Below are 14,338 nucleotides of genomic sequence, written 5' to 3'. Positions count from 1 at the left end.
GAGAAAACCCTTGAACTGCTTAAGTTTCTATGTGGCTATCCCTAGCGGGACAAGTGGCCTACATTGAAAACCATACCTTAGCATGGATGACCAACAACACGTCTTACAAGCCTCAAAATTGTTGTAAGAAAATATGCTCTAGTTTCAAGCACTTCTTTTGCCCACTCCTTTTCACCATTAGGTTTTGGATGATCAACAATCCTTAAATTGAGCATTAAATGTCAGGCCAAGGGCCAAACCAAGGGGTCACGGACTCGGCCAAGGGCCGGCTGCCAGTGGGAAGGGGTCCGAAAGGGGCTAGGAGCCTATTAAAGGGAGGTTGGGCGGATGGACCAGGCATGGCAATCCCTTGGGGTTTACACTGGTATCAGAGCTAAACATAGAACTGAGGCACGTTTTTGCTTTTGGGGGTTGCATGTTGCATACATAACCAACAGAGGGAGGAAGAGAGGAGGCCGAAGCCCGCGTGTGCAGCAACCCTTTGTCGGGGCCGAGGCTATCTGACGACCTGCACCGAATTGGGTGTGGCTGGGCTCAGTAGGAGCGCAAGGTGAAGGGTGGCAAACTTCGTCACTGGCCCGGCCTCAGCAGACCTCGCCATCGCGAGGTAGAGCATCAAGAAGCAGGGCGCAGGCGGCCGTCGTCTGCAGCAGAGACCTCCACGTTTTTTTTTTGCAAAACCCCTTAAGGGTAGGCCGTTCACACCCGGCAAACCCTAGCGGGTTTTGAAAAAGGGCCATACCTTGATAATTCTGTTGCTCCAAGGGATTTGTCTCCGCATCGATGGGCATACACAGCACACAAAGGCTGTGGTACTGCAAATTTTACAGCCCGCATCTGCTGCAACTCGGCCTTACAAGTTTTCAAGAGCCGGCAATTGCTCGTATTTTTCTCCGTGTTGGCTTCTTGCATACGATGCAAGCCCAATCGGCGGCAACTGCAACTTGATTTGTGTTTTCAAGTTTCTTCTTGGCTGCAAATTTTGTCACCACCTCTCCAGTTTATTTGGTGTATTGCATACGACGCAAACCATATTATGGGCAAATCGAATTTGTTCCCTGTTTTCGAGTGAATCATCCACTGCAGTTTTCCTCGTTGTTGTCAAGCTGATAGTGGTTGTGGATTGAACTTTGCTTTCGAAGTCGGCGTTCTTTCTTCTCAAAGGCGAAATAATACGGTTCCTTACCGCATACGGCTACGAGCTCGTTGGAATTCAGGTATTCTTCTTTCTTTTCTCACACACTACGTCCACAACATGGATTCGGACATAGATATGCATCATGCCTTTGATTTCGAGCAGTCCGCACCCGTTACGTCTGCCGATGCAACGCGGACGGTTCCTCTCACGGAGAGTAATCGTGCCCCAACGACAATAGATGATACGTATGAGTTGCTGGACATGCAAGATTTCCGTGCATTGCAAACACGCATGACTGTGCTTGAAACGAATTTTGCACAATTAAATCAGAATGTCACAGCATTATCCGATTTGATTAAGTTGCATATGCGGCAGTAGGCCACGGGCCCTGCTAGTCAGCCAATTCAGGAGCACGGCTCCACCCCAGGCCAAGGGCCGGCTGTTGGGCAAGGCCCTCCTTTGGGTCCGCTGCACTCTCTGACCCAAAAAGAGGTGGACGATTTGTTGAAAAATACAAAGCCACCAATTTTTCAGGGAGAAGAGCGTGAGCGAAACAAGGACACCGTGAATATTTTTCTCAGTAAGTGGGATGGTATTCATGACCTTAGACGTACCCCGGATGCAGCCAAGGCGCTGCAGAGAAGTCTGACTTTGGACGGCAAGGCCTACAAATGGTGGATGTCTCTCAAGGAGAAGGGCATGCTACCTCAGACTTGAGAGTTTTGAGACTTTCTTCAGGAAGGAATTTCTACCTACCAATGAGAAGGATAGAAATTGGACCGCCTGGGACGAATGTTCTATGCGCCAGCATAAAACATTATTGGAATATATTTCCCATTATCGGGATGTGATCCTCAAGCTGAAAGGGATGGATACCTTTCAGCAGATGCGTGGGTTCATCCGTGGGTTAACTCCCGAGCTTAAGAAGCACGTTAAAACCCAGGATCCACAAACAGTTGAGGGCGCAATAGTGCAAGCTCACATCCATGCTGATCCTGATGATCGGGCATTGCATAGTTCGCATGTGCATGGAACTACACCTGTTTTAACACGTCCACAGCATGTGCATCATAAAAGAAAAAATGTCTCTACTGCATCAGAGACCTCCAAAAAGCCCAAGGGGTCTCGAGGTCCTCTCTCAACGGAAGAGTTTGAGAAAGCCAAAAAAGAAAAGTTGTGATTTAAATGTTTGGGAACTGGACATAGCAAAAAGGATTGTCCCAAGGGGAAATCTGCTGCTCAAGACAAGGGGAAGGAAAAAGCAGTACACATGGTGCAGCTTTTACCTCTTGAGTCCTCTTCCCAGTTTGCTAATGTGGAAGTAACACACACCGAGGCGGTGCATGAGTGCTGTATCACGGCCTCCATGTGGCAGCAGACTTTCGGACCACATGAGTTGGTGCGTATGCATGGCTCTATCCAAGGGCATCGGGTGCGGATCTTGGTAGACGATGGTGCATCGCACAATTTCATCAATTATAAATTGGTGAAACGACTCAAATTACCCCAAACCCCGAGTTCCCATCGCTACAAGGTAGCAATGATTAACGGCCATGATGCTGAGATATGGGAAACTCAGGTTAAAGATGTACCTCTGGAAATTCAAGGATATCGTACCTCTTTGGATTTCCAAGTCATGAATATGGAGAGGGCGGATGTGGTTCTTAGTCGTGAGTGGTTGCATAGTTTAGGATCATCACTTAGACGTAGCTATGAGCATAATAGTCTAATGTTCGAATCCAATGGTGTGCACGTACTGCTGTTGAGGGAGAAGGATGTACCTTCCTCACCACTTATTGAGCTTATGAAGCTCGCTTCTGATGATGCAATAGAAGAACCCTTTTTGTGTTACTCACTGTGCCATTTTATTTCCAATGTGGATGATGTTTTTAATGTTGATAATGTTTTGACTAAAACTTCCTCAACGCTGCATTCTTCTCTCTCTCCTCTTCCAGCTATGTCTACTAATTCAAAACAAGCAAAGGTTGCTAATGAATTAAAGGAACTTTTAAGGGAATTCAAGGATGTTTTTCTAGATGATTTACCACCAAGGCTACCGCCGACACGTTATGTGCAACATGGCATAGACGTGGTTGCAGGCAATAAGCCAGTGAGTAAACCGCCTTACAGAATGAGTCATTTTGAGGCTGCTGAGATGGAATGTCAGCTTGCTGACTATCTTAGTAGAGGGTTTATTCAACCCAGTTCTTCACCATGGACCTCTCCCATTCTCTTGGTGAAGAAAAAGGACGGTAGTATGCGCATGTGTGTAGATTATCGTGGATTAAATGCGGTTACTGTTAAGAACAAGTACCCATTGCCACGAGTGGATGAGCTGTTTGATAAACTCACCCACGCTCGTATATTTTAAAAGATTGATTTACGATCTGGGTATCATCAAGTACGCATCAGGCTTGCGGATATACCCAAAATAGCGTTCCGAACAAGGTTTGGACATTATGAGTTTTTGGTAATGCCCTTTGGGTTAACCAATGCTCCAGCTACGTTCATGACACTCATGGATAGTGTCTTGAGACCATACTTGGAAAAATTTGTTATCGTTTTCCTCGATGACATTCTTGTATATAGTGCATCTGAGGAAGAGCACTTAGTACATTTGAAACAAGTGTTTCATTTGTTACGGCAAAATCAACTATATGCCAAGGAATCCAAATGTGATTTCCTCAAGGAGGAAATTCACTACTTGGGGCATGTTATTTCGGCTGTAGGGTTACACATGGATCAATCCAAGGTGAATGCCATTCGGAGGTGGCCCTCTCCCAAAAATTTGGAAGAGCTCCATATTTTTTTAGGCTTTGCAGGTTTTTATCGTCGATTCGTTAAAAACTATGCCCATATTGTTGTTCCCATGACAGATCAACTGAAAGCCAAGGGCAAGTCCTTTCAATGGGAATTAGAACAACAGCAAAGTTTTGACAAACTTAAGGACACATTAGCCACAGCTCCTGTTTTGGCTATTGTGGATCCCTTAAAGCCATTCGTTTTGGAAACGGATGCTAGTAATCGTGCGATTGGAGCAGTCCTTCTGCAGGAGGGAAGGCCAATTGCATTTGAAAGCAAGAAGCTAGATTCAGCACAGCAGAATTACTCTGCTTACGAACGAGAGCTCTATGCAATAGTGTCTGCTTTAAAGACATGGCGACATTATTTGTATGGTGCATAGTTCGAGATTGTGTTTGACCATGAAAGTATCAAGTGGTTTACACAACAAAGTGATTTGAAGGATCGCAAGGCCAAGTGGGCTGAGATTCTTCAGGAGTATGACGCCAAGCTACGATATCGTAAAGGGCAGTACAATGTAGTGGCTGATGCTCTCAGCTGAATGCCAGAGATCAACTCTCTCCTTTTCACGGAATTGCGGAGTGAGTTTTTGGAATCTCTCAAAGGTAAGTGCGAGCATGATATTGCATACTCCAAGGTGTGGAGCTATGTTAGAAAGAGGGATCCTTCTCACTCCAATGTTGGTAGTGGATCTGTTTTCTCCACACCCAGTTCTCCTCTTTCGAGTGATGAACTGCAGCGATGGAAGAATTTTTCCATAGATGATGGATACCTACTCCACAAGGGGAGAGTGTGTGTACCGACGGACGCGGACGTTCGGCACCAAATTCTTTATGAATGTCACGATAGTCCAAGTGCAGGGCACCCGGGAATTAAGAAAACTTATGCACTCGTAAGACGACAGTTTTACTGGCCAGGTTTGCATGGGTATGTTCAAGACTATGTCTTGCATTGCCAAAAATGTCAAGTTAATAAAGCAGAGCGTCTGAAAGCACGAGGACTCTTACATCCTTTAGAGATTCCCAATAGTAAATGGGAAAGTATCTCCATGGATTTTATTGTGGGTTTACCAACCACTACTCGAGGACATGACTCGGTATGGGTGGTCGTAGACCGGTTGACTAAACTTCGTCGGTTTATTCCAACCAAGTCAACCATTAAGACTCCAGAATTAGCTAAGTTATTTGTGGACAATCTTTACCGGTTGTATGGATTGCCAAGTAACATTGTGAGTGATCGTGATCCCAAGTTTAATAGTCATTTTTGGAGGGCTGTTTTTAAACGATTGGGTACACAACTTAATTTAAGTACGGCTGATCACCCTGAAACAGATGGTGAGACGGAACGAGTCAACCAAGTGCTAGAGGATATGCTACGATCATACGCTAGCAAGAAGCAATCAGATTGGAAATATTATCTTCCTATTCTTGAGTTTGCATATAATAGTGCTAAGCATGTTACAACTGGTTTTAGTCCATTCATGCTTATGTATGGTTTTCAACCTAGATCACCAGTGACGGTGGGGTTGGCCACTGAGAAGCTCCAACAGGTCAAGGAGTTTCTCCAAGATCATATGGAAATGCTGAGACTTGCTCGTCAAAATGTTCGACAAGCACAGGATCGGTACAAGAAGTATGCTGATGAGAAACGTTGGCAAGTTACCTTCACCGAAGGTGAAAAGGTATTTATGCGTGTGCCAGAGCATTCAGAAAGTCTGAAGACTGGACCCACACCCAAATTATCTCCACGTTATTGTGGGCCATTCAAGATACTCAAGCGACTTGGTGATAGGGCCTACAAACTTGAGTTACCTGCGCACTCGCGTGTCCATCCGGTATTTCATGTAAGTCGTTTACGTAAACGCTTGCATGGGGACGACAATGTTATCGGCCAGCAGATATTGGTTGATTTCATTGAACCTCCCACTCAGCCGCATGAACCTGAACGCATTTTAGGTTTTCATGAACTCCGTACTCGTCATCATGTACGTAGTCAAGCTTTAGTCAAGTGGAAAGATCGCCCTGAAGAGGGTGCCACTTGGGAAAACATTAGTGTTCTTAAGAAGAAATTCCCCACTTTTGTTTTCGAGGACGAAAACGCTTCTCCAAGGGGGGAGTAATGTCAAGTCAGGGCCAAACCAAGGGGTCACGGACTCGACCAAGGGCCGGTTGCCAGTGGGAAGGGGTCCGAAAGGGGCTAGGAGCCTATTAAAGGGAGGTTGGGCGGATGGACCAGGCATGGCAGTCCCTTGGGGTTTACATTAAACCCAACCTTTTGATACACCTCGCTAAACATGAATGTACTAGGGATCGCTACCAATTACGATGTTCCTAGGCAACCCATAAAGCTTACAAACAGCCGTCGTTGATATTATAGTTAACTATATAGGAATAAACTATGCATCTTTGTAGATATGGAATCATGTTTGCCGTGAGTTGTGGTGGAAAACCGGTTTCTCCCCTCTCCAAATATCATCAAAATGGTGAATCAAAAAAAATTCATGAACTATTATCTACTAACATAATACGGCGGAGTACATAACCTTTTACATGTGTCTCTCTCTGCGAGATGAAGGCTAAATCACAAGAAGTTTTGGACAGATTCTCACAATAATTCCCACATTATGACTTAACGCAACATCATGAGCTTCTGTGAGGGAGGCACAGCATACCTAGCTAGGTACGCTTGGGGGCAGGGGACCACCGGCCCGGTGTTGGGGGGGGGGGGGGGGGGGGAGGGGGGGGGGTTCCCCTGCCCCCAATCGTACCTAGCTAGGTATGCGGTGCCTCCCGAGCAGAACCTCATGATGTTATGCATTGTATGAAAAACACTGAAAAAGTCTCCCTTTTACTACATGAGAAAATTTCTAAATCTTCTTGTGAATGCCAAGTAAGATGAAGGGGAACGGAAGAGAGAGAGAGAGAGAGAGAGAGAGAGAGAGAGAGAGGGAGGCGGTCGAAGGCGACCGAAAGTACTCGTTGTTATAATGATACACCATCACTTTACCAATAACAAATCCTTAGAGAGATACTTTCCCACTATCACTTGGAATCTCTTATGGATGCAATAACATGCCTATTTTAAGACGCTCAATTTTGTTTACCCGGCACTTTTGACAATGTAAGAAATATTCTTTGACTTCTTGATGCAATTTCAGTGAGTACTCATGCATGTCATGGTTACCTTTGGATGACTTGCACTTGGATGCTCATGAAAAAGTATTTGGTGCCGAATGGTTGAGTTAGCACCGCTAGTACACACTCTCCCCTTATGTAGTACGTATTCACATAATTGATGAAAACATTTTTCATTGCTTCGTAAGGAGAACGGTGACCCAGGTCTAGAAAAATACATTTTTCCTAACGGAAGAAAATAAGGGCAAACTTGAAATTCTACCGGTTTTTAGGCCAAAATTTGAAGCTTTTGCCGATATTTACACTAAAACTTGTGTAAATTTGCCGGTTTTCTCAAAGGCAAGTTCAAAATCTAACCGGGATTTTATGATTTTAGCCGGTTAAAATACATTGTACCCCGGTTTTTTTCTAACATTGGGAGAACCATGTGGGGAACTATCATGCACACTCATCTAAAGAAGGAGAGGTCTCTTCATCATCTATAAATTATAATTCACGTGATGCTTGCATTTTCACTTTACACTAGTATGGCCAGTCGCCTTCGGCGGCCTCTTGCTATCTCGCTAGCTTTAGCATTAAGCATGGTTTAGATTTTGAGATGCGGTGATCAGGGCTGCTTGGGAATGTACACAGCTCTTTGCCATGATTGAGCGTGATCATGTGCCAACCATGATGTAGATGATGCCCCCTCTGCTCATGACAATGCTTGCAGGACTTACATGATGTAGATGGCGACAGGCACTTGCAGTAGAGGAGATTTGACGTGGAGCGTGGCCGGCTGTCAAGGGGAGGCTCAATCGTTGACACGTGACTCATGAGGGAGCTTGAGAGCATACACATGCTAAGGTGGTTGAGCTTGAGGCTTGGAGAAATCGGATCAGTACACAGGTAAGAGAGCATAGGCAAAACAGCAAGCAGATGAGGGCTTAGACAAAAATGCAGGCAAGGGAACCCGGGGTGGAGGCCGGGTGTTAAATTAAATTCCCGCAGGTCATCTCGCCCTTTGCAAACTGGCTACCTGCACATCAAGGGACATGCTAGCTAGTGCGCTCCCAAAGGCCGAGGTGCGCTCCCACAGACCAAGGTGAGTATCCACGCTGGCGAGTGCTGCCATATATGCGCCACGTAGGTTGGCAATGCAAAGGGCCATCTCCGCCTACTGCAAGCATTCGAAGCCACGTGGAAATTGACCCTATCTTTTTAAAATAGATATAAGATATTTCAACAACTCCTCTCTTCAACTCAATGAAGCCTTTCTATCCTTTTTTTTTTTCCCCCCTAAACTCACAACAGCGAGTATGAATTGTATTAACCAAGATGAGGTACGAAGATACCTCAAGATTATGCCGAGCCTTGAGGGCAACAACAGGGCTACCCTACGAGGCAAACAACAATAGTTCTTAGGTCTACCTTTGTTTGTAGCATAACATCGATGGCCTTATCATGAACCTCTCTCTCCACCACATAGTACTGTTTGTAAGAATTAACATCTAGTATAATAGAAACAACTAGAGCCAATTTTTAAGCTTGTGAAAGCTAAACTGTTGCTTTTCAAGCCAACTATAAGCATATTCTGAGCTTTGAGTAAGTCCATCAAGGACATCTCATTGTTGGCGTAGCATTCATACTTAAGTAGCAAACCATCCCTAGAAATATATGTAACTAGTACCGCCCGCGGCCTCTCTCCTCGCCCCCTCTCCTCTCTCTCCCTCTTTATCGCGTGCAAAAGAGCTTTTTTTAATTTTGGATTTTAGTCTTCAGGTTGTAAATTACGACACGTGTAAAGGGCTCCTCTTTTCGTCATATTATGTTAGTAGATTCATCCAAATTTGTCGGCAAGTGGTGACCACTTAAGGATATTCTCAACCCTGACGTAATCCATTAACAAACCCTGTTCAAAATTAATGTCAAAGATAACGTAATTATTTCTTTAAAAACTCAAATCTCTCTCCTTAGCATAGAGTTTATTCCTGACCTCAAAACCCACACCAAGTGCCCAGTCTTCCTTGTTTGGGTAGCACTTTTGAGCCTCCCACTTGAATACAGACCCCTTTCTTAATGCATATCGTCTATCCAATGCGGCATATTGAAAGAGTGCAACCACACCCAAAGTTCAATCTCAAGTGGCTAACCCTTCCATTTCTTTTGGCGCTTAACTCTTAGGCTGCGCACATGCAGCTGTTCTACTGGCTAGCCGATTGAGGGTGAATGAAGGCCATCTGTCGGAAGCTTGCACACATGCTCCAACTCCAACCGTCATCACGACACAGGTCAACACTTTTTGCTGAGGTATCTTGTGCCACAACCAATACCAACGCTCAAATCCAAGGAAACGACTCCTCGTCGGGGATGACCGTTAAGGCTCGCCTATTGACGTCTCGGTGGTGCCGGTGAGAGCCCCGGTAGCTAAGTGCAGGGGCGTGGTGGGGTTCTAGTGGGCTTCATGAACTTTTGGGTCGGAGGCAGAGACCGGAGACCTGCATGTGCTCAAGCTATCTCTAAAGAGCCTCCATAAGCATTTCCTTGCTAAGGAATGAACATGGCGGTATTCGCCACCCAATGATTTACCAACACTTGCCGTGGACAATTTTCATACCATTGGCGCTCTCAAGGGCACCTGGTCAAACAAAGTCCAAGAGAAGAGTATGTCCTACGATTTTTGAAAAAGAAATGTGAATAGAATCTTCTCAGATTATTTTAATTTATGGTGCTCACTTTTTGGAAAACACAAAAGGAGAACTACTAGACTGCATGTAGAACGGACGGTTCTCTCTCTCTCTCTCTCTCTCTCTCTCTCTCTCTCTCTCTCTCTCTCTCTCGTGTAGGGTCCTCCCTCCCTTTCTCTGCCGAGTACAAAATGCCTTCAAGACACAAGTTGACGAGATGGGTGAGTAAGGCCGGTTGCGACGGTGCTGAGGGCACGCCCTGTTTGCGGCCAAGGAATGGAGGGGCTGTAGCATAACAAGATGAGGCTGCAAATGAATGGGCATTGTTCGAGGACAAAGGCACAAGGCCTGTTGCCTCTCCTCTACATTTTCCCTCCACCAAGCTCATCCCTTCATCACTCTGCAAAGCTGAACACCCACTCCCTGCACCATGTAGATATTTGCTCCTGCATGCATCTCGTAGTGCAATCCTCTGCTCGCTGCGTACAGGTGCTACAATCATTTTTTCCCCTATAATGTTATGCCCAAGTGCAATAAACAGCAAGAATCTTCGTAGTAAACTAATGTCTTTTTTAAAAGGTGCACCAGTATGTCCCCACGAGTACCAAAGAACCACGCCTCCATAACCAACTTGTTAGCCCTTTCAAAAGGGCCAAGGAACTCACCTCAAAACCTTCAAACCCTCCTCTTATCTTCCACTCGCTAATTCTAGGAGACTAGTACGGCCGGTCGCCTTCGACGGACTCTCTCTCCCCCCCCCCCCCCCCCCCCCGTCTCTCCCTCTTTATCGCGTGCAAAGGGGCTTGTTTTTGTTTTGGACTTTAGCCTTCAGATTGTAGATTGCGACACGTGTAAAAGACTCCCCCTTCTGCCATAGAATGTTAGTAGATATTTGCCATGTTCGCTATGTGGAAGAGCGAACTCTGTGGACGGAGTTACAGGCCACAAAAAAAACGGCTTGCAACTCTGTCCCCTTCAGCCCGTAGGCTGTTTGGAACCAGGCTGAGCTGGGTCGAAGGGCCTGAAAACCAACACAGCAGAGCGAGAGAGATAACACAAACTCATCGTCTCTGTCTACAGCTGCATAAGCATCCCCGCTTTGTCCTCATCTCCTCCTATAGAGAGAGAGAGAGAGAGAGAGAGAGAGAGAGAGAGAGAGAGAGAGAGAGTTGGTTGCCGACTCGAGATTTCTCTCTACAAACTAGAGAGAGACCGAGAGAGAAGAGGCTTCCTTTAACCACCCAACACCTCCCCGCCGCTCGCATACAAACTTCTAGAGAGCGAGAGAACCAGAAGCACAAAGACTTTGACTACCAACCGCCTTGCTATTGTCCCCCCTTTCTTCGTCTTTCTTCGGGCCTCTTTAGTGGATCTCCACCGATTCCCCTCAGTTTGGATTTTTTCCGAATTGACAGACATATCCTCTATCCAACAAACCATTTAATCTTCAACACCTCCCCGCCGCTCGCATACAAACTTCTAGAGAGCGAGAGAACCAGAAGCACAAAGACTTTGACTACCAACCGCCTTGCTATTGTCCCCCCTTTCTTCGTCTTTCTTCGGGCCTCTTTAGTGGATCTCCACCGATTCCCCTCAGTTTGGATTTTTTCCGAATTGACAGACATATCCTCTATCCAACAAACCATTCAAGACATATCCTCTATCCAACAAACCATTTAATCTTCAACTAAATAATATTGATAATAATATGGCGAAAGGGGAGCCCTTTACACTCATTGCAATCTGCAACCCGAAAGCTAAAGTCCAAAACAAAAACAAGCCTCTTTGCACGCCATAAAGAGAGAGAGGTCGTCCCTGCCGTACTAGTAATATTGATATACAAGGCTATAAAAAGTTTGTTTGATGGCCCCCCCCCCCCCCCCCCAAAAAAAAAAACAATCAAAAGTAAGTATATGTCATGATACCCATTTACCGTTTTGCTATACCCAAATGTCATACCATGACACAATTTAATTACTTGAAATCCAAGTTTCTCAGATAAATCTCTCTCTGCCAAGACATCAGACAGTAATGAGCTGATTAATTACAAAAAAGAGAGCCTTCGCTCTCAATTATATCTGTTGCCTGCTCTATATGGACGGGGGAGTGTCAGGAATGCCAGGAGGCGGCCTAACATCAGGGCCAGGGGGGGCACCCGTGGAATTTCTGGACCCGGTGGCGGAGTGAGCGGGGGCGTGGTCGGTGGAGGCACAGGCTCAGGGGAGCCTGGAGGAATGGGCGGAGTCTGCGGTGGAGGGAAAGGGGGTGGTGTGCCTGGTGGCGGGATCGGGACTGTTGTCGGAGGCAGTGTGGGCTGGGGCACTCCTGGGGGTGTAATGGGTGGTGTGTTGGGTGGAGAGATGGGAGGACCAAAACCTGCCTTTACTTTCTTTGAAGAGAAAAATCTTTGCTGGAACTCTGGGACTGCAACAGAAGCATCCACAGCCACGCATCGTATCTCTGGTGGAGTCGGTGAAGTACTTGGCGCTGTGGACGGGGTAGTAGGCACCTCCAATGGTACTGGGTTCGAAGGGATTTCCTGTGGAATGGTTGGAGAGGGCACCTCAGGTGGAGCTACAACAGGTTGAGCCTCCGGGGTGGAGGGGCTAGTCAAAGGAATCTCCTGCGGCCGTGTCGGCACCTCGGGCTCGTTGGGAGAAGGCGAGACATTGGGGTAGACTTCAGGTGCAACCTGGGGTGGGGTGGGGTCTGATGGGGGAGGCAGATTGGGATCAGGGACAGAGGGGGAGGGATCAATGGAGGGCTTGACATCTGGGGCGGGGTTGACGGAGGGTTTGACATCAGGAGCTGAGCGCAAGGGGTGGTCGATTGTTCCGGCGATGCGCTGCCGAAAGAGAAGAGGGGAAGAGTCTGCGGGTGGAGTGGGAGGCGGCGGAGGTGCATAGATGGAAGGCCAGGTGAGGCTCTGCATCATTGGATTGGCGTCGACCTGCAGAATAGCAACAGGGCGGTGGGTGGCGGTCTGCATGTTGAACCTGAATTTGCACACACTGCCGGCGAGCAAGGCCAAGGCAGCAGCGCCACCTGTGCCTGAGCTCGTGCAGGAGCCATGGCAGCAAGCGGAGCGCAAGGATGACATGGCCCCGAGCGACTGTGTCCCCATCCACAAAACGCTGCTCTGTAATCAAGAGTTTGGCTCTTGCCAAAGAAATTGTTGTCGCCTTCGATGCAAACACAGACGCCGCTTATTACCTATGGATGAACAATGTGCCAGCAGCCAGTTCCTAGCTTCCCCGTAGGCGCCTTAAGGTTTATTGTGACAGAACCTTTGACATCTGTCCTTGCTCGTTACCTGCCAAGTACGCCTATCGTGGCAATTTGCTAAAATAGCAATGGTTTCTTGGAAGCTCAAACGTTAAAACCAGGAGGAAACGCGGCACACCTTAAGAGAGCTCTTCATGGGCTCCTAAGGGGGCTCCCCCATAGGCTCTCTAATTTTGCCTTTGAAGGACCTTTCCATTGCGGCTTGCCTGCCCCATGCAACACGATCGAGTATGGGGTACCAGCTGGAGAAAATTCAAAAAATGTATCATTAACACCCTCTGAATCGGAGGTTTAGTCGAAGGCTGAGAGTGAGAGGGGAGGGAGCCAAGGCACGTGGAGGCCATGCATTTTGTTTCTTTTTTCCCAATTTGACTCTCTCTCTCTCTCTCTCTCTCTCTGTGTGTGTGTGTGTGTGTGTGTGTGTGTGTGTGTGCGGTCCCGCACTGCGTTTGAATCAAGCTCCGTGAGGCTTTTTTCCCAATTTGGGTCTCTCTCTCTCTCTCTCTCTCTCTCTCTCTCTCTCTCTCTCTCTCTCTCTCGTCTTTCTTGCCTCCGCCCTTGTTGTCCCTCCTCTTAGGGTTTCTCCCCTCCCGCGCCAGCCTTGGACCATCGATCTGCACTGCTTCTCGAGGCCTTCATGAGAGAGAGAGGCCTGCAATACCAAACATAGAGAGAGAGAGAGAGAGAGAGAGAGAGAGAGAGAGAGAGAGAGAGAGAGAGAGAGAGAGAGAGAGAGAGAGAGAGAGAGGTGTGCTCCAGGTGAGAGAAAGGGAGAGAGCTGCCGCGCAGGTAGGAGGGATGGGGCACAGGCAGGAGGAGGGATGGAAACCTGGATGTGATGGTCGCGGTGTTTGAGAATGGGTAGTTCAGGTCACGAGCAACAACAAGGAGAGGGGAGAGGAGGCGCATGCGAAAGGGGGGAGTAGAGGGAATCTTAGTAACTTATGAATTTTATTTCCTTTCTCCCAGTAGGAGCCTATCATACTAGTAGGGTTGGTACAACATTTTTATTGGGGGTGCCTCAATAACCCCCCACATTAAAGAATTACCATGTCCATCAGTTGCAGCCTATGCCCTAAGCACCTATCCATCGACAACTATCAAGGGGCATAGGTTCACACCTCCACACTAAGTAACACCTATATTTAAGAGGGGGGTAATGGGATCAAGGGCAAAGAAGTTCAAGCATGACATCCGAGGAGATTGCAGCCGCAAGAGTCAAATCAAAAACTAAACTTGGACGGGCCATAAACTTGGAAAACCTGGGGAATGCATGTCACCTCATAATATAAGGTTATAAAAACGATTGTGCA

General features: G+C 47.0%; 1 protein-coding gene across 1 annotated transcript; it reads right to left on the bottom strand.

Moving 5' to 3' along the window:
• Nucleotides 1-11,764: 11,764 nt before the first annotated feature.
• Nucleotides 11,765-12,985, bottom strand: LOC147461680 (uncharacterized). The gene has a single exon (XM_086501530.1). It carries the CDS (start codon nt 12,862-12,864, stop codon nt 11,809-11,811), a length of 1,056 nt encoding a protein of 351 aa, XP_086357656.1. The 5' UTR covers nt 12,865-12,985; the 3' UTR covers nt 11,765-11,808.
• Nucleotides 12,986-14,338: the final 1,353 nt, after the last annotated feature.

This window comes from Adiantum capillus-veneris, chromosome 3 (assembly GCF_014529385.1).
Source record: "Adiantum capillus-veneris isolate H3 chromosome 3, ASM1452938v2, whole genome shotgun sequence".
NCBI lineage: Eukaryota > Viridiplantae > Streptophyta > Polypodiopsida > Polypodiales > Pteridaceae > Adiantum > Adiantum capillus-veneris.
Note: the sequence above shows the minus strand (reverse complement) of the source record. Positions and strands in the feature narration are given on the sequence as shown.